Source organism: Protopterus annectens, chromosome 7.part0 (assembly GCF_019279795.1).
Source record: "Protopterus annectens isolate FY-2018-M chromosome 7.part0, PAN1.0, whole genome shotgun sequence".
Classification (NCBI taxonomy): Eukaryota; Metazoa; Chordata; order Ceratodontiformes; family Protopteridae; genus Protopterus; species Protopterus annectens.
In genome coordinates this window covers 143442995-143468038 of record NC_056739.1, presented here as the reverse complement: position 1 = coordinate 143468038, position 25044 = coordinate 143442995, and the positions used below count along the sequence as shown (strand labels likewise).

Below are 25044 nucleotides of genomic sequence, written 5' to 3'. Positions count from 1 at the left end.
GATTGGTTTTCAGAGTTTCTTTATGACAAAGACATTGAACATGGTGATGTCCTAGTTTATACACACTTACTAGAAAAAGTTCTCAAAAACAACTTTATTCTATTCAATTATGAGATCTACTTACAAGGAGGAGGAGTGGCAATGGATTCAGCTTGTGGGGGCCTATACGCGAACATCGTTGTTACACAATGGGAAAATAAGTTTTTATTTCCCTCATTTTACACATACATTAAGTGTTACACTCGCTTCCTGGATGACATTTCTATCCTATGGGATGGGCCCAAAGAATTTATTAATACTTTAGTGTCTTATATTGATTCCACCACTAGTTTTTTAAAGTTCACCCAAACGTATGGACTAGACCAGATTTCGTTTTTAGATGTCCTTCTAATTAATCAGAATAGGAAAATTATTTCAAAAATTTTTAGTAAGGAAACATATTCCACTTCTCTACTCCATTTTTCTAGTACTCACCCTTTGAAGCAGAAGAAAGCCATAGTGAAAGGACAATTCGTACGTGCGGCACATATGGTCTCCACTATGGAGGATGTTCTATGTGAATGTGATAACCTTAAACAAATGTTTTTAAGAAGGGGTTACCATTGTAAATTCATTACAGACATCCTTTTAGAGGTAGTTAATAAAAGAGAAAGAGGTTTTTATCTCCCCCTTTTAGCAGACCACAAACAAATATTCTTACAGGCATCATCAATGTACCTATTAATAATAGAGAGGATATTAGGGATTATAAGACCTCTTTTATTACTGTCTTTACTGCGAACAGTCATAAACTGAAGAATATCCTGGAGAAGAATTGGTCTATTTTAAGCCAAGATAAAACCATAAGACCTAACATAGGTACTAATCCTACAATGGTTTTTAAAAAGGGTAAAAACTTAAAAAGTATTTTTGAAACCAAGAACTACTATTCCAGATGCAAGGATGGTTACATGAGTAAATGTGGAATGTGTAACTTTTGTAAATTTATTAAGGAGTGCAGTGTTTTCCACATTAACAACTTAGAGGTTAGAATTCATCAAAGATACAATTGTTGTTCCGAAAAAATTATATATTGTGCTATGTGTAACAGCTGTTGTTATTATGTAGGAAAAACTGACCGTAAATTAAAAAATGTATATATGGACATCTACACAACATCAGGTTAAAAAAGGAAACTAATGCCTTAAGTAAACACATTTCAGAAAATGAAGGGCATGATTTTAAATTTTCAATGATTGACACCATTAAAACAGACGTACGAAGTGGAGCTTGGTCACTTTTGTTAGAGAAGCGGGAGGTGTACTGTCAGCTGCGTCTTGATGCAGGAAACGGGACAGGTTTAAACCAACACATTTCAATAAGCTCCCTATTGAAATTAAAAGCTGCTGAAAGATAACCAGTGTTTGCACAGAATACATCTTTATACTATTACATAGTTCATTTTAAATACATATATTTATATTTAGGTTTTATACTCTATTTTATTTTAATACAAAGAATGTATTGCTTGATCTCTTTGTCTTTAAGGGGGTGTGTCAGTATCTATTTGATTGTTATGACATTTTGATCTCCATTGTAAAATGGGTTAAATGTTTAACCATTTATATGATGAAGTTCTGTATGCACAGGATAAAAGCACTTATTTATTTTATTTATTTTTATTTATTTTACATTTGTTGACCGGGAGAGTCCAACTGGATTACAAGTCCATTTTCAGAGGAGGCCCGGGGTGAAAAGCTCCAAGAGAACAATTTTTTACAAAACATAGTTCTAAGGGCAGACTTTTGACATACAATTTCCATAGAAGAGACTTTGACATGCATATTAACTAACAGATAGGATACATTCGTTCTCTACTATATAACATTACATTATAGAAAAAATTCCTAAGTGTATGATTCCTTTGATAGAGTTACTATCAGAGTAAAGGCAGAGAGACGTAGAATAAGGCTCCGAGAGAGCAGATGATGCTTGCTATAGTTGAGAAGGATAACAAATTTATTCACTATATGTCTTCGCCTGGTTTTAGTTGAGAAGGATAAATTGATTTACAATATGTCTTCTCCTGGTTTTAGTTGAGAAGGATAAATTGATTTACAATATGTCTTCTCCTGGTTTTAGCTGCTTATCATCTTTGGTGTTTATTTTGTGTTCCTGCAATAAATTTGTTTTCTCTGCTTTGGGCTCAGTCTCAATATTGTATGAGAACATTTACAGAGAGGGGCAAGTCCAGCTACTTTGTTGGATTAATTGTTGCTTGTGGAAGTTTACTTTTTTCATTTTACTAAGATCTTATTTTAACTCTTAAGTATCTGTCAGTGAGGAAGTTTTTAAGCCAGGGAGTAGTGTCTGGACAGATACCAATTTCAGTTAGTTTGTTCTGGAGAAGATGGTCAATGAAGTCAAATGCCTTTGTTAGGTCTATAAATAGGCACCTGTAAGGAGCCCACTATCAAAGTTAAGCATGATGTCATCAGTTAGGGACCAGAGTGCTGTCATAATACTTTGTCCAGGCCAGAATCCATGGTGTCTGGAGGAGAGCAGGTGGTACTGCTGGTTATAGAGGGAGAGTTGGGTGTAGACTAGCTTTTCAAGAAGTTTTCCCAGAATTGGGAGGATGGACATTGAACAGAAGTGAGAGGTATCTTTTGGGTTGGTTTGCTTTGGGAGAAGTTTAATTAGAGCAGTTTTCCAAATCTGTGGCATGATGTTTTGTGTGAGATGTAGATTATATATGTGGGTGAGAGGAAAACATAGATGCTCTACAGTGATATATGAACTAGGGGGTTATGTTGTCAGATCCAGGAGGGGTGTCAGTGATATGTGGGTGAGAGGAAGACATAGATGCTCTCTACAGTGATATACGAACTAGGGGATTAAGTTGTCAGATCCAGGAGGGGTGTCAGTGGAAATATTTTCAAATAGAATAACAACTTCTTTGGGACATATGCATTTGAAATGGAAGAGGGTGATCTACTGGAGTAGACCAAAATGCCATTAAATCAAATTTTACTTAACTGAGAAAACAATACAGAAACCTTAGTTTAATGAAAATTCACAATACTGGAAATTTAATCCAGGAAAGGAGGCAGTTGGCCAACATGGGGAAATCTGTCCATTTCCCCACTTTAGTGTGACCTCAGAGTTGGTATATTTAGTTAGGGGTGAGGGGGGGGGCTGGCCACCACTTGGGTGGATTTGACATGCTTCAGTGTGTTTGTTTTTTATGTTGGCCAACTGTCTCCTTTCCCAGATTAAAATTACAGTGATGCGGACGTTCATTAAACTAACTTTTCAGTATTGTCGTCTTGGTTAAGTAACATTCGATTTAATGGAATTTCGGTCTACTCAAGTAGTCCAGAAGAGGGGGATGAATGGTTATGGGATGGACATGTGGAGTTTGCTAAGTTCTTTAAGGAAATGATCTGGAGAAAGTTTTGCTGTACCAAACTGAATGGTGTTTGTAGACAGGATATCATGAGGAGAATTTCTTCCTGTAAATAGTTTAACCACTTTCCAAAAGTGTTTGGAGAAATGTAATAGGGTAGTTTGTTTCTTTATGTGGAGATTTATTTTGTGCCTTCTGATGGACTTCTTGGCTAGACTATGTACAACTAGAGGAGGTGCGGTTGTCACTTGTGGGGGGGGGGGGTCTGTTTCCATTCTTGCCATGCTTCATCTCTTAGAGTTAAAAAATGTTCGAGTTCAGTGGACATCATTCAGTTTTGGTGGGTTTATAAAGCCTGTGGACAAGTGGCAAGAATTTATCTTGTAACTGAAGTAGAAAGATGGTTAGGGTTAGAGCTGCTGCATTAGGATTGGTGATATAACCTCCACTAAGAGACCAGTCATCAGTGGGGTACTCCAGGGCTACATGCGGAATTGCTCCCATTTGGTATCTACTTCTCAGATGTAAAGGCTAATGTTAAGGGCCTTTGGCTGACCAAGTATGCAGATGACTGCAAACTGGGAGCTATCAGAGTACCCCCATGACACAAACATCTTAATGGTCCAACACAGACAAATGACTGATGCCAAAGCCACAGACAAAAACTTAATGCCAACAAATGCATTATAATGCCTTTTGGGAAAAACTGCAACCCAGGCTAATTTCTCCATCAATACAAAATCCCTAAGAGTTGAAGTGGTAGTCAGGGATCTGGGAACATAATCAGACAGTAATCTGGCCTTTGACCAATGTGTGGCCAATTTAGTAAGAAGATCATTCTATGTCACCCAACTTATAAGTAAGGGTATGGTAATCCAGGTCCAAGGAAGTTATAGTGCTACTTTATTCAGCCCTTATCATAGCCATCATTGAGTATAATGGTACCTTCAGCATTTACCTGACAAGACATATGCAACAGTTGGAATGCACACAAAGTTTCCTTACCAGCACAATCCAGGGTATAAACACATTGTCATATATGGATCACCTTAAAGTCCTATCTCTATAATTTGTGCCCTGCAGGTTAATTAGAGACTATATGTGCCTGGCATATGAGGCATCCTTGGATCCAGCTCTGATGGACCTTTTGCATATCTGTAAAACAAACAGCATCAGAACCACTATATCCAAGAATTTACATGTTGCTTGTGACATAAATAAGACACGTTGGAGAGACAGATATGGTTCTCAGGGGCTCCCCATGCCCTAGAACAGGATCCCCGGGCCATGTGAAGCAGAGTCCATCTCTTAGCCTATTTAACCGTAAACTTGACCAATGGATGGGAAATCAGAAATTCACCCTGGGTCTGGCCTCCATGTCTCTGACAGAGGTAGGCAATAATATTGTGCAAACTAACATACCCCCCACATAACCTCTAAAACCTTAACTAACATAATTCCTCTTAACATCCATGACACATAAGGACACAACTGAGTTGGATTGCATGGCTAGGCTTATAGCAGCCCTGGTGACCTATGAAATATGAACCTATGAGCAATGGATAAATTAAAAAAAAATTTAAAACGTAATTACTGTGAAAGCAGCATTGGAATACATTTCTGTATCAGTATTATAGTACAAAAATTAAATACTACACTACTGATCAATTAGCATCTAAACTTTGCACTTGGGGTGGCTGCCCCCTTTGCCCCACCTCAGCTACGCTTCTGTAACAAATGTATATAACCCCCTGTTTACTTCACTATCTTGAGCTTTGAATGTGGGTGGATGTTCATTTGATTATAAAACCACATACATACTGTGTTTTGCTGTGCCTAATGACACAGTTTCAACAATTATGTGCTACGTATATATGTTTTGCCTTTAATAGATACTTTGCTTACCAGATAACCCTTTATCGTCATCAGACCTATTTAATATGACAGGATGTTCTGCTATCTTCACATTTTTCTCGATCTGCAACCAAGCAGAAAAACATGACATGAGTTCTAAATAAATTAAAAAAAAACAAGATGTAACAATTTACGGAAGAAAATGTTACACAACGGAGTCTATGTAACCAAATTAGGACTACAACTTGAAAGTGACAACATGTCAACCACTCCCAAACAAAAGTGGTGGTTCTTTTCCCCTGTATATTTGCCATTTTTATTTCTTTTTATTTTGCTGCAACATATGAATTTGCTACTTCTGGTACCACTTTATGCATAATTGTGTTCATTTTATCATCTCCGTACATTTATGAAGGCAGGGAGGTTGTGATACGACTGTATTACATACTGCTGGTCCACTATCAGACAGAAAGGACTGCTTTTAATTCTTATAATGTAGATTGACTTCTATTCATTTTTGTGCTATGAGTCTTCAAACAGCAAATAGTGAGACCCTGTCTCCAAATTATGTTGCAATTTGTGATGACCAGAATCAGTTAGATTAGTCAGCACAGAGAAAATAAAATAGAATTTTGCCTTTTGCAAATAAGACATCCCTTCCCTCCAACTCCTTAGCAATGTGCTGGGAATTAAATGTAGGTCCCTACTTCTGCTGGCATATCTCATCTGCTGGAAACTGCAAAGGGATCAGGATCAGAGACAGGATTTGTGGAACTGTATATCAAACTGTACCACCCACCCAAACACAGCCCCCTCTAACCTAACACAGTGCAATTTGCTGCAGAGCATACCTTCTCAATACTAAAAAACAGTCAATCAAGCATTTAAAAAAAATTAAGAAAATATACAATCAAAAAGCATGACATATGTCACTTTTTTCAATTTAATTTATGGTATATATTAAAAATAAATCTGTTTTTTATTAAATGAATGACATGACATACATAGTGTGTGCCTGGCTATACCTTTGAAAGGCATCCTTTGCATTTAAACAGGCAAAAAAATGACACACACAGAAACAGACACATGTAAAACTGCACCCATGCATGTGCACACACACACATACACGCGCACACGCGCGCGCGCACACACACACACACACACACACACACACACACACACACACACACACACACATCCATGGTGGTGTCCAAATGCAAAATTAACATTTGATGTAGTACCTTCATATCATCAGACTGTTCCTTCTTCTTCTTCTGACTCGTGACAAAATAAGTTAGGTAATGCTGCTTGCAGTAGAAATTTCCTAAGAGAGAACAAAATTGACAAAGTACTAAAAAAATGGAATTCTTTTAATACAACTAACTGGTGGCTATTATATGCAAGCTGTCTCCCAGAGCAACTGCAATGCAGCAAATAAGAGTTCTCCAGGCTGCATTGGGAGTTAGCATTTACTGTTACTGTTAAACGCATCCAGGAACCATTCTTGGAGTAGAAAGTATATACAGCGGCCAAAAAGTTTATGTTTCAAAGGTGGAGAAAGAAAAGCTTTCACAAGTACAACTTGTATCCCTTGTAAACACAAGCATTTTGTTTAAGTTCACTGAGATCCCCGGTCCCAGGTTACTTTATTCATTTATTTGTTTGTTTCTCTTTTGTTAATCTGGTTAGTCCAACTGAGCTGGTGGCCCATTTTCAGTGGAGACCTTTGGAGAAAAGCTCCACATAGGCTAAAAGTAACAATAACAAAGTTACATTACAAGTAATGTGAATATGAATACATAACTACACACATTCATGCCATATGAATAAATGACTACATACATTCATGCCATACCTGGATGTGAACACATAACTACATATATTCATGCCATACCTGGATATGAATACATAACTACATACAATCATGCCATACATGGTTAGAAATATATAACTACATACATTCATGCCATACATGATTATGAATATATAACTACATACATTCATGCCATACATGGTTATGAATATATAACTACATACATTCATGCCATACATGGTTATGAATATGTAACTACATACATTCATGCCATACACAGTTATGAACATGTAACTACATACATTCATGCCATACACAGTTATGAATATGTAACTACATACATTCATGCCATACATGGTTATGAATATATAACTACATACATTCATGCCATACGTGGATATGAATACATAACTACATACATTCATGCCATACACGGTTATGAATATATAACTTCATATATTCATGCCATACGTGGATATGAATACATAACTACATACATTCATGCCATACATGGTTATGAATATAGAACTACATACATTCATGCCATGAATACATGACTACATACATTCATGCCATACATGGATATGAATACATGACTACATACATGGATATGAATACATGACTACATACATTCATGCCATACATGGATATGAATACATGAGTACATACATTCATGCTATAATGGATATGAATACATGACTACATACAGTCATGCCATACATGGATATGAATACATGACTACATACAGTCATGCCATACCTGGATATGAACACATAACTACATATATTCATGCCATACCTGGATATGAATACATAACTACATACAATTATGCCATACATGGATATGAATACATGACTACATACATTCACGTCATACATTGATATGAACACCTAACTACATGCATTCATGCCATACATGGAGTTGAATACATAGGTTCATAGGTAGGTAGTAGGCTATCTGCCCGAGGGCATTTATAAGCCTAGCCAGAGTGTGTCGGCTTTCGCCGCCCCATTGATTAATTAACTGATCCTCTGTCAAGCAGAGCCAACAAAGTGATCCCAGGGGTGTATTTTCTGTTACCCACCCACTCGTCAAGGTTTCTCTTGAAGAGTATTAGTGAGGGGCTCTGCCTGATGTACTTTGGAATTTTGTTCCAAAGCATGGGGAGTCTCTGTGACAGGAATCTATCCCTCCAGCATGTTCTATTTATTCTTGTGGCGAGGTTTAGTTCACTAGAGCGGGTGGCTCGCAGTGACTTGGATTTCTTTAGGTGGAGCATGTCCATCAATTCTGAGTTGGACATGGCTTTGTAAGTCAGGCAGAGATCACCTCTGAGTAAGCGATATGCCACTGAGTACAGCCGGAGTTTTTTCAGTCGGGCTGCATAGGACATATGTTTGAGACCAGTAATCCTCTTGGTGAGGTACTTTTGTGGTCTTTCCAGCTGTTGGAAGTGTTTGTGAGGTACATCCCAAATAGGGCATTGTACTCTATGATGGGTCAAATGAGTGACGAGTAGAGGGGCACTATAACCTCTTTATTTCTAGAAGTGAACCCTTTAGTAATTAGGTGGGCCACATAGAAGGATTGCATAACTACTTTGGGCAATATGATTGTCAAAGGAGAGATTACTATCTACCTGGGTCCTCAGATGTCTTATTACCTCTTCTGTATTAAGGGGGCTGCCACCTATGTGGTAATTCATGGCTGTTTTGTTTTTCCCAAATGGGATGACTATGCATTTTTTGGCATTTAGCTTGAGGCCATGACTTTGACACCACGTGTCCATCTCAGTAAGGCCCTTTTGGAGGATGTCCGTGTCAGCTGGAGAGTCAATTATGGCTCCCAGTTTGCAGTCATTGCCGAACTTGGTTAGCCATAGTCCTCCTGTGTTTGCCTGTACTTCTGAGAGGTATATGCTGAACAGTAGGGATCCCAGGACTGAGCCTTGCAGGACACCAATTGTGACTGGTTTAGAGTCGGACCTAGAGCCTGCTATTCTTACCGCGTGAGTTCTGTCTGTAAGCCAGTTGGCAACCCATCTTGTAACATAGGGGTTTATGTTCAGGCTGGTGAGTTTTTCTGTAATACCCGAGTGGGGAATGGTGTCGAAAGCCTTGGCGAGGTCAAGGTAGGCTGTGTGAACCACCTTTCCCTCGTCTATGGTCTTGGTGACTGTCTCGAAGAAGTCAACCAGGTTTAGTAGCCATGATCTGCCCTTAACAAAGCCAAACTGGGTCGAGTCAAGTATTTGGAGGTTCCCAATGTCTTTGCTAATGAGTTCCATGATGATGCGCTCCATAGCCTTGCAGACCAGGCTAGTCAGGCTTATGGGGCGATAGTTACCAGGGTCAGTTGTGGCCCCTCCTTTGTGGAGAGGAATAATCGTTGTGCGCCATTCTATGGGCATGTAGCCTGTGGAGAGGCTGAGGTTGAACAGTGTGTGTTTAGGTGGGGGGGTTAATTTGTTCTGTAATTCGCGCAAGACTCAGCCTGGGACACCATCTGGTCCCACTAACACTGTGTTTTTGGCTTTTGAAAGGGCTATTTTCACCTGGGAGTCTGTGATTTTTGGGACACTACACTTTTCCGGTAATGTTGTGGGCCCTTTTGGAGGTGGGGGTGGTGGTGAAATTTGCACTGAATCTATCTGCCAGGATGTTGGCAATATCAGAAGGTTCAGTATATTTTGTGCTATTTTGCACTTGTTCAGTGCATATCTGCGAGTTGCCACTTAGATTCTTAACATAGCTAAAGAAGGCTTTGTGGTTATCGTTTGAATCCTTGGCTATTTTTCTTTCGAAATTAGCCTTGGATGATTTCATGAGGGACCTCAGTTTTTTACTGATACTGATCAGGGATGTCTTTCCTTCTTGGTATTTGCTTTTTTTCTGAACTAGTTTCCTCCTTCTATTGTATAGCCTGTTTATTGCAGGGGTCCACCAAACTGGTTTCCCTCTCTTAGAGGAGTGATTCTTGGTTTTGCTAGGGATGGCATGATCCATGCATCCTTGTAGGTGCTCAAAGAGTGCATTTGTAAAGGTTTCGGCATCTTGGCCAGCATTATCCTTTAGCGTGGGAGCTGTGAAACTTACCACCTCTGTCTTAAGTAAGGTGAAGTTTGCTTTCGAAAAGTTTTTTACTGTGGTTTCCTTAGTTGGGGGTGGTGGTAGGGTGCGGACATCAAGAGTGATTAGTTTATGGTCTGATCTAACCAGTAACAGGTTGACCTCTGGTGTGGAACACCTGTCTCCCATGTTGGTGATGACCAGGTCCAATATGTTTTCACCTCTGGTAGGGGAGTTTACCAGCTGATCCAGGGCATTTGAGTTGATGAATTCCAGGAAGCGCTGGTCCTGGGAATTTGTACTCGAGTAGTTTTCCCAGTGAATGGTAGGGTAATTAAAACCACCCAATATCAGGGTGTTTGGTAGGACCTTCATATTTTCCAGTGTCTCCAGAAAGGTGGAGTGGTGGTCCTGGGTCATGGAGGGTGATCTGTAGCAGGCCACAATTTGCATTGCAGATTTACCTGATGTTAGTTGCACATGGATGATCTCAGAGGTATCATGCTGCGTCACTAACCTGGAGGTGTAGGTAACCTTGATGAATATGGATACACCCCCTCCTTTTGTGTTTCAGTCCATGTTCTGTGGCCGAAACTTGTGGTGTGAGTTGTAGCCTGGTAGTGCTGGGGTGCTCTCTGGAGCCTTGAACCAGGTTTTAGTTACTGCACAGATGTCGACATTCTCCATACTGAGGAGTGCTTCGAGCGCGTGCATTTTGAGATTTAAACTCCTGGCGTTGAGTAGCATAACCCTCAGTTTTTTGTTAATTAAGCTATTTATGGAGGTGGGTTTGACTTTTGAGCCTTGCCTAAAAAAGGCATTATGGAGGCAGCAAGAGCCTTGGCCAGTATTCGAAAGCCTAGGGGTGACAGGTGCAAGCCATCTCTTGCGAAGCAACGCGGCTTGTCGAGCATGTTGTCCCAGGCTGACAGACACTGGATCCCCTTTGAATGACACCAGAAGCTTAGCCAATTGTTGAAAATGATACTTTTTCTTTATACTGAGGTATCATTCTTGGTGAAGGCAGGATGCTACTCAGGGTCAGGGTCATACCAGCCTGGGCTACATGATCAGAGAGCTCTTCCATGTCTCTTTTCATGTAGTCCAGGAAGGTACATCTCAGGTCATTCTCACCAACATGAACAATGACAGAGTCATATTTGTACTTGTTCTGGAGTGACCTGAGTGCTTGTGTTATGTGGCAGATTCTGGCACCTGACAGGCAGCTAACAGTAACCTTCTGCTTGTCCAGCCTAGTGAGTGGAACATTAGTGTGCCTGACTATAGAGTCACCTATTACCAGTGTGTTAGGTATGTTATTTCACCTTAAGGGCTGTGATTATGCGGCACACTGATTTTGTGTTTTATGTGTTTTCTGGTTTGTGACGGGAAGTGCAGGTTTGTTTGGGTGTCTGCTTTGGAGGTCTCTGATGCTTTTGCAGGTTTTTAGTTAGAGCCTCTCAGTATGACTTTGTGTATTTATGTCTAATTTTTGCCAGTGCTGTTTTAGTAGGTCTGTGTGCGGCTGGAGTTGTGGTGCAATTGTTAACCTTCTCCTCTTGACTGTCTGTTCCATTCTTGAGTGGAGACAGCTTAGCTTCCAGTTTGGCTGTATAATTGCATCTCTCGCATGTGTTAGTGTTTTGTGGTAGGAGGAGAGGGTTGTCTGTGTACATGAGGCAGTTGTAACATTGCCTCAGCATACCCAGATTCACCAGCTGGACTGGAGAGTGCACCTAAAGTTGCCCTTTGGTCATGCCTGAATAGTAGGGTGAGCTGCTTGGTTGGTGAGGGGTGAATAAAGAGCCATGCCCTGCTGGGCAATCAAGTGTCGGGGTATATTAGTGCTTTGTATTAGGTCTGAGCAAGTGCTGGGCTGTAAGATGCTTTTTGAGTGCTTAGGTTGAGAGTTAAACTAGTTTCAAGGGAAAAACTGAAGAGGAGACTTAGTAGAACTGGGAATAATTTAACCCTAGCTAACCAGCACTGCCTGGTGCGCAAAACCGTGCAAACATGGTTTTATAGTAGGGAAATGAAAGAGAGAAATTAGCCCAAAATGGCCAATAAACTACTAACTTCTGGGCTGGAACCAATCCTCCAGGGACAGATAGGTCGCTCAAAGCTCCCTCTCTCACAGGTGAACAGAGAAACTTCCTTATATCCAAGTACGGTATGGGCAACTCAGAAACTAGTATCACAGCCCTGAATTCAGCACTAGCCTGAAAACTGGACTATACTAGCTTAGAAAGGCGGGAAACAATTTTTTTGTTTTCTTTTTTTGTTTTTTTTTTAAAAGATAAGGCAAAAACAGTAAACAATACACTTAAAACATGACCACATACATTCATGCCATACCTGGATATGAACACCTAACTACATACATTCATGCCATACGTGGATATGAATACATAACTACATACATTCATGCCATACGTGTATATGAATACATAACTACATACATTCATGCCATACGTGGATATGAATACATAACTGCATACATTCTTACCATACATGGATATGAATACATGACTAAATACATTCATGCCATACCTGGATTACATAAGTACATACATTCATGCCATACCTGGATATGAACACCTAACTACATACATTCATGCCATATCTGAATATGAATACATAACTACATACATTCATGCCATATGTGGATATGAATGCATAACTACATACATTCATGCCATACGTGGATATGAACATATAACTACATACAATCATGCCGTACATGGATATGAATATATAACTACATACATTCATGCCATACATGGATATGAATACATACCTACATATAATCATTCCATATGTGGATATGAATACATAACTACATACATGAATATGAATACATAACTACATACATTCATGCCATACGTGGATATGAATACATAACTACATACATTCATGCCATACGTGGATATGAATACATAACTGCATTCATTCATGCCATACATGGATATGAATACATGACTACATACATTCATGCCATACATGGTTATGAATATATAACTACATACATTCATGCCATACACGGTTATGACTATATAACTACATACACTCATGCCATACATGGATATGAATATATAATTACATACATTCATACCATACATGGCTATGAATACATAACTACATACATTCATGCCAAACATGGATATGAATACCTAACTACATACATTTATGCTATACATGGTTAGGAATATATAACTACATACATTCAAGCCATACATGGTTATGAATACATAACTACATACATTCATGCCAAACATGGATTTGAATACCTAACTACATACATTCATGCTATACATGGTTAGGAATATATAACTGCATACATTCATGCCATACCTGGATATGAACACAACTACATACATTCATGCCATACATGGATATGAATACATAACTACATACATTCATGCCAAACATGGATATGAATACCTAACTATATACATGGTTAGGAATATATAACTGCATACATTCATGCCATACCTGGATATGAACACAACTACATACATTCATGCCATACATGGATATGAATACATAACTACATACATTCATGCCAAACATGGATATGAATACCTAACTACATACATACATGCCATACACGATTATGAATATATAACTACATACATTCATGCCATACCTGGATATGAACACATAACTACGTACATTCATGCCATACCTGGATATGAACACATAACTACGTACATTCATGCCATACCTGGATATGAACACATAACTATGTACATTCATGCCATACCTGGATATGAACACATAACTACGTACATTCATGCCATACGTGGATATGAACACATAACTACATACATTCATGCCATACGTGGATATGAACACATAACTACGTACATTCATGCCATACATGGATATGAACACATAACTACATACATTCATGCCATACAAGGATATGAACACATAACTACGTACATTCATGCCATACGTGGATATGAACACATAACTACGTACATTCATGCCATACCTGGATATGAACACATAACTACGTACATTCATGCCATACGTGGATATGAACACATAACTACATACATTCATGCCATACATGGATATGAACACATAACTACGTACATTCATGACATACGTGGATATGAACACATAACTACATACATTCATGCCATACAAGGATATGAACACATAACTATGTACATTCATGCCATACGTGGATATGAACACATAACTACATACATTCATGCCATACATGGATATGAACACATAACTACGTACATTCATGACATACGTGGATATGAACACATAACTACGTACATTCATGCCATGATGGAAATTGACGAAGGTTAAAATTCAGCAAAAAGAATAGCTAAAAAAATACAAGAGGTGGAAACATGTTGTATAAATGTGGGTTTACAATACGGCATCGAAAAATAGCCCTAGAAACATCTTTAGTGACTAACCCCAGCTGGTAGAGAGGAAGGAGAAGCTTTAAATAGGAGAGATGAAGTACAGGGGTAGGGGAGGGATGTTTAGGAGGGTCAACAACAGTTATGAGAAGTGAGAAGGCGTGGGGTATAGTAGCTAAGGAAGAGAAAAATGAGATTTTAGAATAGAGTTACACATCAGAATAGCTAAGGAACCACAGCACTAGTTGTTATAAAGTTATATTTAAGTAAGGAGAGGAGAATTGTTATAGTGTAACGATTATTAACGATTGTTACAATGTAATGATTACTGCATCTTGTCTGACAAGATATCAGATGAGGAAAAAATACCCAGGCTGAGCACATTAGCAGATGCACCCCATGTAGATTCTTGCCTTCATACCAAACACCCACACTCAACACAAAATATTCAAAATATTTTTGCTTTATGGGACAGAGAGAAAACTGTCCTGCTAGGCTGAGAAGTTTGTGTGTGTGTGTGTGTTGGGGGGGGGGGGGACTTACAGCTAGGAGGCTGAATAAAGAAAATTTGTGCAATAGTTCCTTTAAAATTATTTTAAGTAGGGTCACCTTCCAGTTGGATAAACTACATGATCTGTGGGAACTGCAGGCCTGTAGGGGTTACTTCCTACACTGCTGGCAAAAACATTTATAAATTATCTTCTAAGCAGTTTGCAAGGAACTACAAGTCTGACTTTCTAGGAAATTGTTTAAGACCTGCATGTACTATTCTCAAGTTAATTACAGAGGTCCTATTGGGAATCTGCTCTAAGCATTTTGCAAGAATGGATCTTACTTGCAGTGGGCAGCATTTGTAGGCTATCATGTAACATCATGCCTTCTAGAATGGAGCTGGCTGACTGAATTGTGCTAAGGAATGTGCTATTCTGATAGTCATCTGAGTGCATCATGGTAACAGGCCATGCGAATGTGCCACATTCAGGCCAAATACGTGTATGTGTGCTAATAGGGTCAGGTGAGTGTGTAATGCTAATCAAATCAAAGTGATTTCATAGCCTCTGCTACTTTTTTCCCCCCATCTTATCATACTTTTCTTATCTACCCCTTTTCTTTTTTTTATATCCTCTTTTTACTTTCTCTTCTTAAGTAACTCCTTTGCTACATTACTTCTCACCTAACTTCCTTTGTTTAACTATGACCTAACCTGATATGTCTCCATACTTGAAATTTCACTGTTTTATGATTTGTTTCCTCAATAATATATTCTGTTACAAACTCTGTACTGTTAATTACTTAATACCATTGTTGATGAGTTTTATTTCTTTTTTAAAGTTGCTATTTTTATTAGTATATTGATATTTTTTTTTCTGTGTTGTTTGAACTTGTACTATTGTATTTAGACCATGTCTTGGAGCTTATCTCCCTGGGCCTCTACTGAAAAAGAACATGTATCCAGCTAGACTAGCCCGGTCAACAAATGCAAAATAAATAAAAATAAATAAAGCTAACAGGGCCAGGTAAGTATGCTATGTTACTTTAGCCAAATGAGTGGTGTGTGCTAATGGTTCAGGTGACTGTGCCATGTTAATTGGGCCATGTGACTGTACTAAGCTAATCTGATAAGATTAAGTATGCCATGGTAATGGGCCAGGTTAATGTACCATGCTAGTGAGGCCAGGTAAGTCTGCCATGTTACTGACTGCTGAAAAGTGCATAGTTCTTCATATATTTTCATGAAAACATGTTCTCTGTGTATAGAATTTAGTGACCCCGGTCACTATTAAGCCAAAAGTGCCAGTCCACAGTCTCATCCATTCCACAGAAGGGGACAGGCAAGCAGAATCTTTGGATCCTGGATCTGCCCTCCCAAGTGACCCCTGATGACCCTAGACAGGCTATGAACACAGTAACTCGCCTAGCATGCTTAGTCCTCACAAGTACTATGCCACAGAAGAACTGGTGCCTAAAGGCTGGTACTTAGCAGAATTGCCACATCTGAGTAGAAGTTCATTTACAAAGGGGGAAGCAAGGTTCAAGGCAGGAAGCATATAAGCCATGGGTGTGAGTGATGGAACTATCTGATGTTAAAACTTTTTGGGACCTCACAGTTAAGGACATAAGACATCTTGTCTTGTAGGGGGTGATTTAAAAGTACAACACAGCTCTGTAATGGGACTCATCATAACTACAGATGTTGAAATAAAAAGGCCACTGCTGTACTGTAATTCAGGTTCGGTCACAGGCAGATACCAATCCTTCTACATAAGTTCTGGAGTAGTCTAATGTTATCAGACTGGAGCTGATCTCCTTTGTACACTAATTAAATTAATCCCCAACTAACATACCCCCTTCCATATAACCCCTAGCTAGTTCTTTAGTCACATATCCCATCATATAGGCATGAGGCTAGGCTTGGTGGTCATTAGCCCAGTATAAACCCATGAAACTATGAACATATAAGGACATCAGCATAGTAATCATCTCTAAATGGGCAAGCAGTCTGTGCCATCTCCTATTCTGTTTTTGTTCTGTTTTTGTTTTTTTGAGCAGTAAATCACTCTAGTAAGAAATGTGGCCTGCTTCTCGACTGTATGTCCACTTTGTATGGACAGGAGAAAATGTGAAAAGGGGAACAGAATGCTTCCCAGAGGTGCCCTAAAATGGCATTTAGTCATTCATTCTCTGCTTAACAAGTTTAATCTAATACAGGGTCAAGGGAAAACCATAGCCTATACCAGCAATTAGTGGATACCAGGAATACAAGATCATCCTGAACAGAATGCCAACCCACAGCAGAATGTATACGCTCACTGATGATTCCCATACAGTACACACATACACAATTAAATATGATTTACAGGATCACCAGTGCACCCGTGACATTTCATTGGTATATGGGAGGAAACTGGCCCACCCAGTGAAAACCCACAAAGACACAGAAAGGACATGCAGACAGCACCTGACATGAGAATGACACTGAAGACTCAAGTGCCGTGAGGCAGCGATGCTACGTATTACCCCACCATCCCAGCTGAATCAGCCCCGATCTGTCCCTCTAGCACTTTACCATGAAGTTCATAGCAACATGTGACACAGTTAGCCAGCCAGTTAGACAAGGTTTGCTGAAACACAGGCCTATTTTGTCTTTATAGCATAAAAGAGACAGAAAACTGGTTGTTTAATGTTTTTGGTTATCTTTGTGTAACACCTTAGCTGTCCATGCAGAACCATTATGTGCATAATTCTTTCTTCTTTGTTCTGATGGTTTGGATTATAAAACAAAACAGAAATTTGGATGGGTTCAATTCTCAGATCACTTCTAAACTGCATTACCCTTAAAGACACTGCATTGCTGCAACAGACGTCAAGAAGAAGAAAAAAACGATGCAGATACAGTGAGGGGATTATGCTGCTACAAAAGGTATTGAAATGGGCTAAATAAAAACAGCAGCGAAACTACTCGGGGAAACAGGATAGGGACCTGAAGAAAGAAATGTGGTTTTTGTTACTTTAACAATTCAGCTGAAAATGTGTGCTCAGAACTTAATCTGTATGTGTGTGTCAGATTAATCATGCATGTTCTTGTTTATCACCTTCTCACATTCCATCAGGAATTATGCTCCAGTAATTAGCGTTATGATGAATACTTCCACGTATAAGGAATTTACTGTAGTAATTATCTCAATGATGAATATTCTCATGCATAAGGAATTATACTGCAGTAATGATTCTTATAATGAATACTCCTGTTTTACTATCAGAATGTGGAAATCATTCTGTCCGTTTAAGCTTACAAAAGTGTATGGTTTCAAAGTATATTAAAAGTGAAAGTAAACTTACTAAATCTGGAATCCCGATATTCAAATGGCAAATGCAGTTCAATGGTCACATATTTAAAATAGTGAATATTGAACTCTTGGTACTAACTAACATGGTTCAACATTGGGGCATAAAATTGTTTTGAATTTCAACATTGTATTTCACCGATGAGTTTAAACGGACAAAGTGAGTTTCACATTCTGACAGCAAACCAATATTACCATGTGTAAGGAATGATACTGCAGTAATGATCTTTGTAATATTATTGTAAACGTTCTTCTTGTTAGGCATACTGCATTTACCAAAGTAATCTAAACTGGGTCCATGTATGTCATTTTATATATGTTTTATATCACATATTTTCAAGCGAATGTCTTCCTCAAAGTTAGAATGCAGCCGTCATTGTTACACAAAGAGTTATTCATACCATTTTCTTCATGGAAAGCACAGTTGTCAAGGCGCAAGGCTGTATTGCAGTACTTGCACCTGAAACAAGTACGGTGGAAGGACTTTTCTTCAACACTGATCCTCTCTGCCACATATACACGTTGCTTACACACGTGGCACATATTCTTTTCCTCCAGTGATAACGATGGTTGCTTTTCAATATCCTGAAAAACAAAAATAATCAGAACATTTTCAACAACTACAGTTCCAAAATGTTACTTAAGAAATCAAGGTTAGCTAACCTAATAAGCAACAAAGTTGCCACTTCATGGCATTGTGACAAAGTACAAAGACCGCACATTAAAAGCCAGATGACGACAGGAATGGATGGTTATAAGCAGGGTGGTCATTACTAGGAAATAATAACAGGCATAGGGGTGTTCAGAGGGCCTCTACATCCCTGCAAGATCCATTATTTTCCTGTAATACCCACCCTGGATGGCATTACACTGACTAGAAAACAGGATATCTGTTAAATTATTTTGTATTTGTTTTATTATTAGTATGCACAATTTTTTTTAATTTTTGATGAAAAACAGTTCTTCCATCTAATGTTTCAAAGTTGTTGAAGGATGTATAACTGCTGTTGGAGGAAGTACTTCCATCAAAAATTTATATTATATACGTACTTAATAATGTTGCTGCACAGGCACACAGATGTATATATATATATATATATATATATATATATATATATATATATATATATATATATATATATATATATATATATATATCCCTAATAAACTTGACTAGCTTGGTCTGCAAGGCTGTGGAGCGCATCATCATGGAACTCATTAACAGAGACATTGGGAACCTCCAAACATTGGACCCTACCCAGTTTGGCTTTGTTAAGGGCAGATCATGCCTCCTAAACCTGGTGGAATTCTCTGAGACTGTTACCAAGGCTTTAGACGAGGGTAAGGAGGTCCACACAGCCTACCTAGACCTCGCAAAGGCTTTCGACACCATTCCCCATTCTGGTATTATAGACAAGCTCACCAGCCTGAACATAAACCCCTACATCACGAGATGGGTTGCCAATTGGCTCACGGATAGAACCCACACAGTGAGAGTGGCAGGCTCTAGGTCCAACTCTAAACTGGTTACAAGTGGCATCCCCCAGGGCTCAGTCCTGGGACCCCTCCTGTTCGGTATATACTTCTCAGAGGTACAGGCAAGCACAGGAGGACTATGGCTGACCAAGTTCATAGACGACTGCAAACTGGGGGCCATAATTGACTCTCCGGCTGACAGAGACATCCTCCAGAAGGGTCTCACTGAGATGGATACCTGGTGTCAAAATCATGGCCTCAAGCTAAATGCCAAAAAGTGCATAGTCATCCCCTTTGGAAAAAACAAAGTACCCATGAACTACCACATACGTGGTAGTCCCCTAAATACAGGAAATGAAATAAGGGATCTGGGGACCCAAGTAGATAGTAATCTCTCCTTTGATAATCATATTGCCAAGGTGGTTAGAAAATCCTTCTATGTGGCCCACCTAATCACAAAAGGGTTCACATCTAGAACAAAAGAGGTTATTGTGCCCCCCTACTCATCACTCATCAGATCCATCATAGAGTACAACGCCCCATTTGGGATGTACCTTACAAGAGACCTGCAACAGCTGGAAAGACCACAGAAGTACCTCGTACCTCACCAAGAGGATTACTGGCCTCAAACAGATGCCCTTTGCAGCCCAACTGAAGAAACTTTAGCTATACTCAGTTGCATACTGCCTACTCAGAGGTGATCTCTGCCTGACATACAAGGGTCTATATTAGATCAACGAATGCTTAAAAAAGCGAACGCTGATTGATCAACCTTATGTAAGCAAAAGCTTACAATCTCGAACTGTCAGATCAGCGATTTTTTTCCTAGGGAAAAAAATCGCTGATCCAAAACACATACACACAACACAAGCACACCAAACAAACAGAAATCCACACACATACACCTACAATCTGACACCTAACCCTACACTAAACTATGCACACACCACTAACTATCCACTTACCTTAACCCAAACCCTAACCCTAAGGTCCATCACTATCGCACACTCACCTCACCTGCTCCCTAATCCTAACTCACCTAAACCTGCCCTAACCCTCACGTCCACACAATCGCACACATACCTAACCCGCACCCTAATCCTAACTCATCTAACCCACCCTAACACTCACATCCACACAATCGCACACTTACCTGAATCCGACCCGTAACTTTCCACCACAGCACTGAAAATACCGAAGCAACAGAAAAGGACAACCGAATTCTTTCTCTAGGAAAAAATTCGGGTTTCTGTTGCTTCGATATTTTGAACATTCGCTTAAATAAGTTCGATCAATCAGTGTTCACTTGTTTAAGCGTTCACTGATCTCATATAGACCCACATACAAGGCCATGTCCAACCCAGAATTGATGGACATGCTCCACCTAAAAAAAAAACAAATCCCAGACAGCCACACACTCTAGGGATCTAAACCTCACCATAATGATAAATAGGACTTGCTGGAGGGATAGATTCCTGTCCCAGAGACTTCCCATGCTTTGGAACAGGATTACAATCTACATTAGGCAGAGACCCTCACTAACACTCTTCAAGAGAAACCTTGACGAGTGGATGGGAAACAGAAAATTTACCCCGGAGATCACTGCAGTGGCTCTGCTGGACAGAGGCACAGGGAACTAATCTAAGGGAGTGGCGAAAGCAAACACGTTTTGGCTAGGCTTACATATGCTCTCGGGCAGATAGCCTAGTACTTACCTATGAACCTATATATATATATATATATATATATATATATATATATATATATATACAGGTACACACACACAGAGAAATAGATACAGAAAGAAAGAGGTCAACTATCACATATATACAGAAACTCAGATGCACACACACACACACACACACACACACACACACACACACACACACACACACACACACACACGCGCGCACAAACACACACACACACATAGAGGAAAAGACAAACTCATACATATACACACAAACTTACAAACAATAACATACACAGAAAAGTACTCAGCAATTACAGCCATTTTCTTGGCTGTGCACATCTCAGAAGTCTCACTATGATCAAATACAAAATACATGCAAGACACTGCAGTGCCCCAGTACCTGTCAGCTGTGTCTGACTTTGCCTCATATTTTGCTTTTCTGTAGTGCTACCTGCAGGGAGCATGCTTCTGCATCTTCTCATGGCTTACTTGATGCAGGCAGCGTGTGCTCAAAGACTTATGCTGCATTGGTACAGCACCTAGCGCTGCCTCATTTTCACCCAAGTAGTGAGCCAAATCCATGACCCTCATATCCCAGGATGGGTGAGTTAACAGCAGCCCCTCACTCCCATCCTTGTCTGCCAGCGCCTGCAGGCACCTTAGTCACTAGACAGTCATGGGTCACCAGTATCATTGTCAGGCCTTCATGCTTGTAAATCAGGTGACTTTCTACACCATGCAGCTGGCTCACTAAATGCATTTCTGACCTTCTACACCATGCAGCTGGCTCACTAAATGCATTTCTGACCTTCTACACCATGCAGCTGGCTCACTAAATGCATTTCTGTCCTTCTACACCATGCAGCTGGCTCACTAAATGCATTTCTGACCTTCTACACCATGCAGCTGGCTCACTAAATGCATTTCTGTCCTTCTACACCATGCAGCTGGCTCACTAAATGCATTTCTGACCTTCTACACCATGCATTGGACTCACTAAATGCATTTCTGACCTTCTACACCATGCAGTGGACTCACTAAATGCATTTCTGACCTTCTACACCATGCAGCTGGCTCACTAAATGCATTTCTGACCTTCTACACCATGCAGCTGGCCCACTAAATGCATTTCTGACCTTCTACATCATGCAGCTGGCTCACTAAATGCATTTCTGTCCTTCTACACCATGCAGTGGACTCACTAAATGCATTTCTGACCTTCTACACCATGCAGTGGACTCACTAAATGCATTTCTGACCTTCTACACCATGCAGCTGGCTCACTAAATGCATTTCTGACCTTCTACACCATGCAGCTGGCCCACTAAATGCATTTCTGACCTTCTACATCATGCAGCTGGCTCACTAAATGCATTTCTGTCCTTCTACACCATGCAGTGGACTCACTAAATGCATTTCTGACCTTCTACACCATGCAGCTGGCTCACTAAATGCATTTCTGACCTTCTACACCATGCATTGGACTCACTAAATGCATTTCTGACCTTCTACACCATGCAGCTGGCTCACTAAATGCATTTCTGACCTTCTACATCATGCAGTGGACTCACTAAATGCATTTCTGACCTTCTACACCATGCAGCTGGCTCACTAAATGCATTTCTGACCTTCTACACCATGCATTGGACTCACTAAATGCATTTCTGACCTTCTACACCATGCAGCTGGCTCACTAAATGCATTTCTGACCTTCTACATCATGCATCTCGTTCACTAAATGCATTTCTGATTCATCAACAGCACATTAGTACAATTATTCACATTTTTCTACTGTCACCGGTAATTACAGTACTACTCAAAGACCCTCTAGTTCTTCTTACAGGCGTCTCTTAATAAACATGCTCTGCTCAGCACTTCTCACGTTCCTGAGTTGTACTTCACTTACAGATCACGTCTGCAGTTTCAGTAACAACTTCTGTATTCTCAGAAGTACACTGTACAACACCTTCTGAATATGCCTCAAAAGGGTATGTGGTCTGTTTCCACATGAACATTTTACCATAGATGTATTCAAAGAATTTTGCACTCCCATATACTACAGCTAATATTTTCTTCCTCTCAAACAATATTTCTTATGCATAGCAGCACGGTCTGAATGAATTTACACAATTGATTTATCATTCATTGGCATCAGAGTTCCCATATCATTCTGATTGGCTTCTAATTGAAAAACAATTGGCTTATTCACATCACATAATTTTAATTTTACTTTATCTGTACCTAGATTCTTAAACATTTCAGAAGTCACTTCCTGATCATAATATTCCCTTAGCTACATAATGACTTATCAGCTTTCTCAAAGGCATGGCTATTTCAGACATTCTAGCTGCAAACTTTGCAAAATAATGCATCATTCTTAAAACCCTCTATAATGTCTGTTTGTCCTCTAGGTCTGATATTTGCGCAGTTCATCTCACTTTTTCTGTATCAGGCTTCAGTTGTCCTAACATCAGAAGGGAGCATGTCATGAAACTGATGATCATGAAATTGAAAGATTTTTTTACTGCCCTTGTAACCAAATGACAGTTTTTCTGACTCATGGCTCTCAGCCTTCCAAATCCAAAATGTAGAAACACTCCGTCTCATAATGTGGAACAAATGAGAAAACTGTGAAGCACTTACTAACAGTTCTGACTAGGATGTTCACAGGAAGATTAAAATGCATTTCTTTATAAAAAAAAGTGTTCTGATGAATTAATCTTCTTCTTCTACTTTCGGCTTTTCCTGGTTAGGTGTCGCCACAGCGGATCACCTGTCCGCTCACGATTGGCAGTGGAGTTTTACAGTGTCGAGATGCCAGCCCAGCGCCCAACCTTCCACAGAAGGCACACACACACTCACACCTAGGGCCAATTTAGAGTGTCCAATCCACCTACAGCATGTCTTTGGGATGTGGAAGGAAACCGGGGCACCCAGAGGAAACCCATGCAGCCACAGGGAGAACATGCACACTCCGCACAGAAGGCACCCCAGCTGAGGATCAAACTGGAGAACCTCTTGCTGAGGCAGCAACGCTAACCACTGCACCACCGTGGCTGCCCTGATGAATTAATCTTCTTCTTTCAGCTTTTCCTGGTTAGGGGTCACCACAGTGGATCACCTGTCTGCTCATGATTGGCAGTGGAGTTTTATGGTGTCGAGTTGCCAGCCCGGCGCCCAACCTTCCACGGAAGGCAAACACATGCACACACTCATGCCTAGAGCCAATTTAGAGTATCCAATCCACCTACAGCATGTCTTTGGGATGTGGGAGGAAACCGGAACACTGGAGGAAACCCACGCAACTACAGGGAGGACATGCAGACTCCACACAGAAGGCACCCCAGCCAGGGATCGAACCGGAGAACCTCTTGCTGTGAGGTGGCAACGCTAACTGCTGCACCACCGTGGCCACTAGTTCTTAACACTAAATACTTCTCAGTATGGAGAACATCGATGTCTGTGCTGTGACAGAGACCTGGTTCAAGGCTCCTGAGAGCACCCCAGCACTATCAGGTT

At 40.0% G+C, this 25044-nt stretch overlaps 1 protein-coding gene across 3 annotated transcripts in view; it reads right to left on the bottom strand.

The window, feature by feature from the left end:
- Positions 1 to 25044, bottom strand: part of LOC122806293 (F-actin-monooxygenase mical1-like) — a 1110237-nt gene that overhangs the window by 165105 nt on the left and 920088 nt on the right. For all 3 annotated transcript variants that reach the window (XM_044076589.1, XM_044076591.1, XM_044076590.1), the window contains exons 20-22: positions 18758 to 18941; positions 6484 to 6566; positions 5294 to 5366 (exon numbers count right to left, since the gene is read on the bottom strand). In XM_044076589.1, the coding sequence (XP_043932524.1) occupies positions 5294 to 5366; positions 6484 to 6566; positions 18758 to 18941 (340 nt within the window). The remainder of the gene's footprint in view (positions 1 to 5293; positions 5367 to 6483; positions 6567 to 18757; positions 18942 to 25044) is intronic.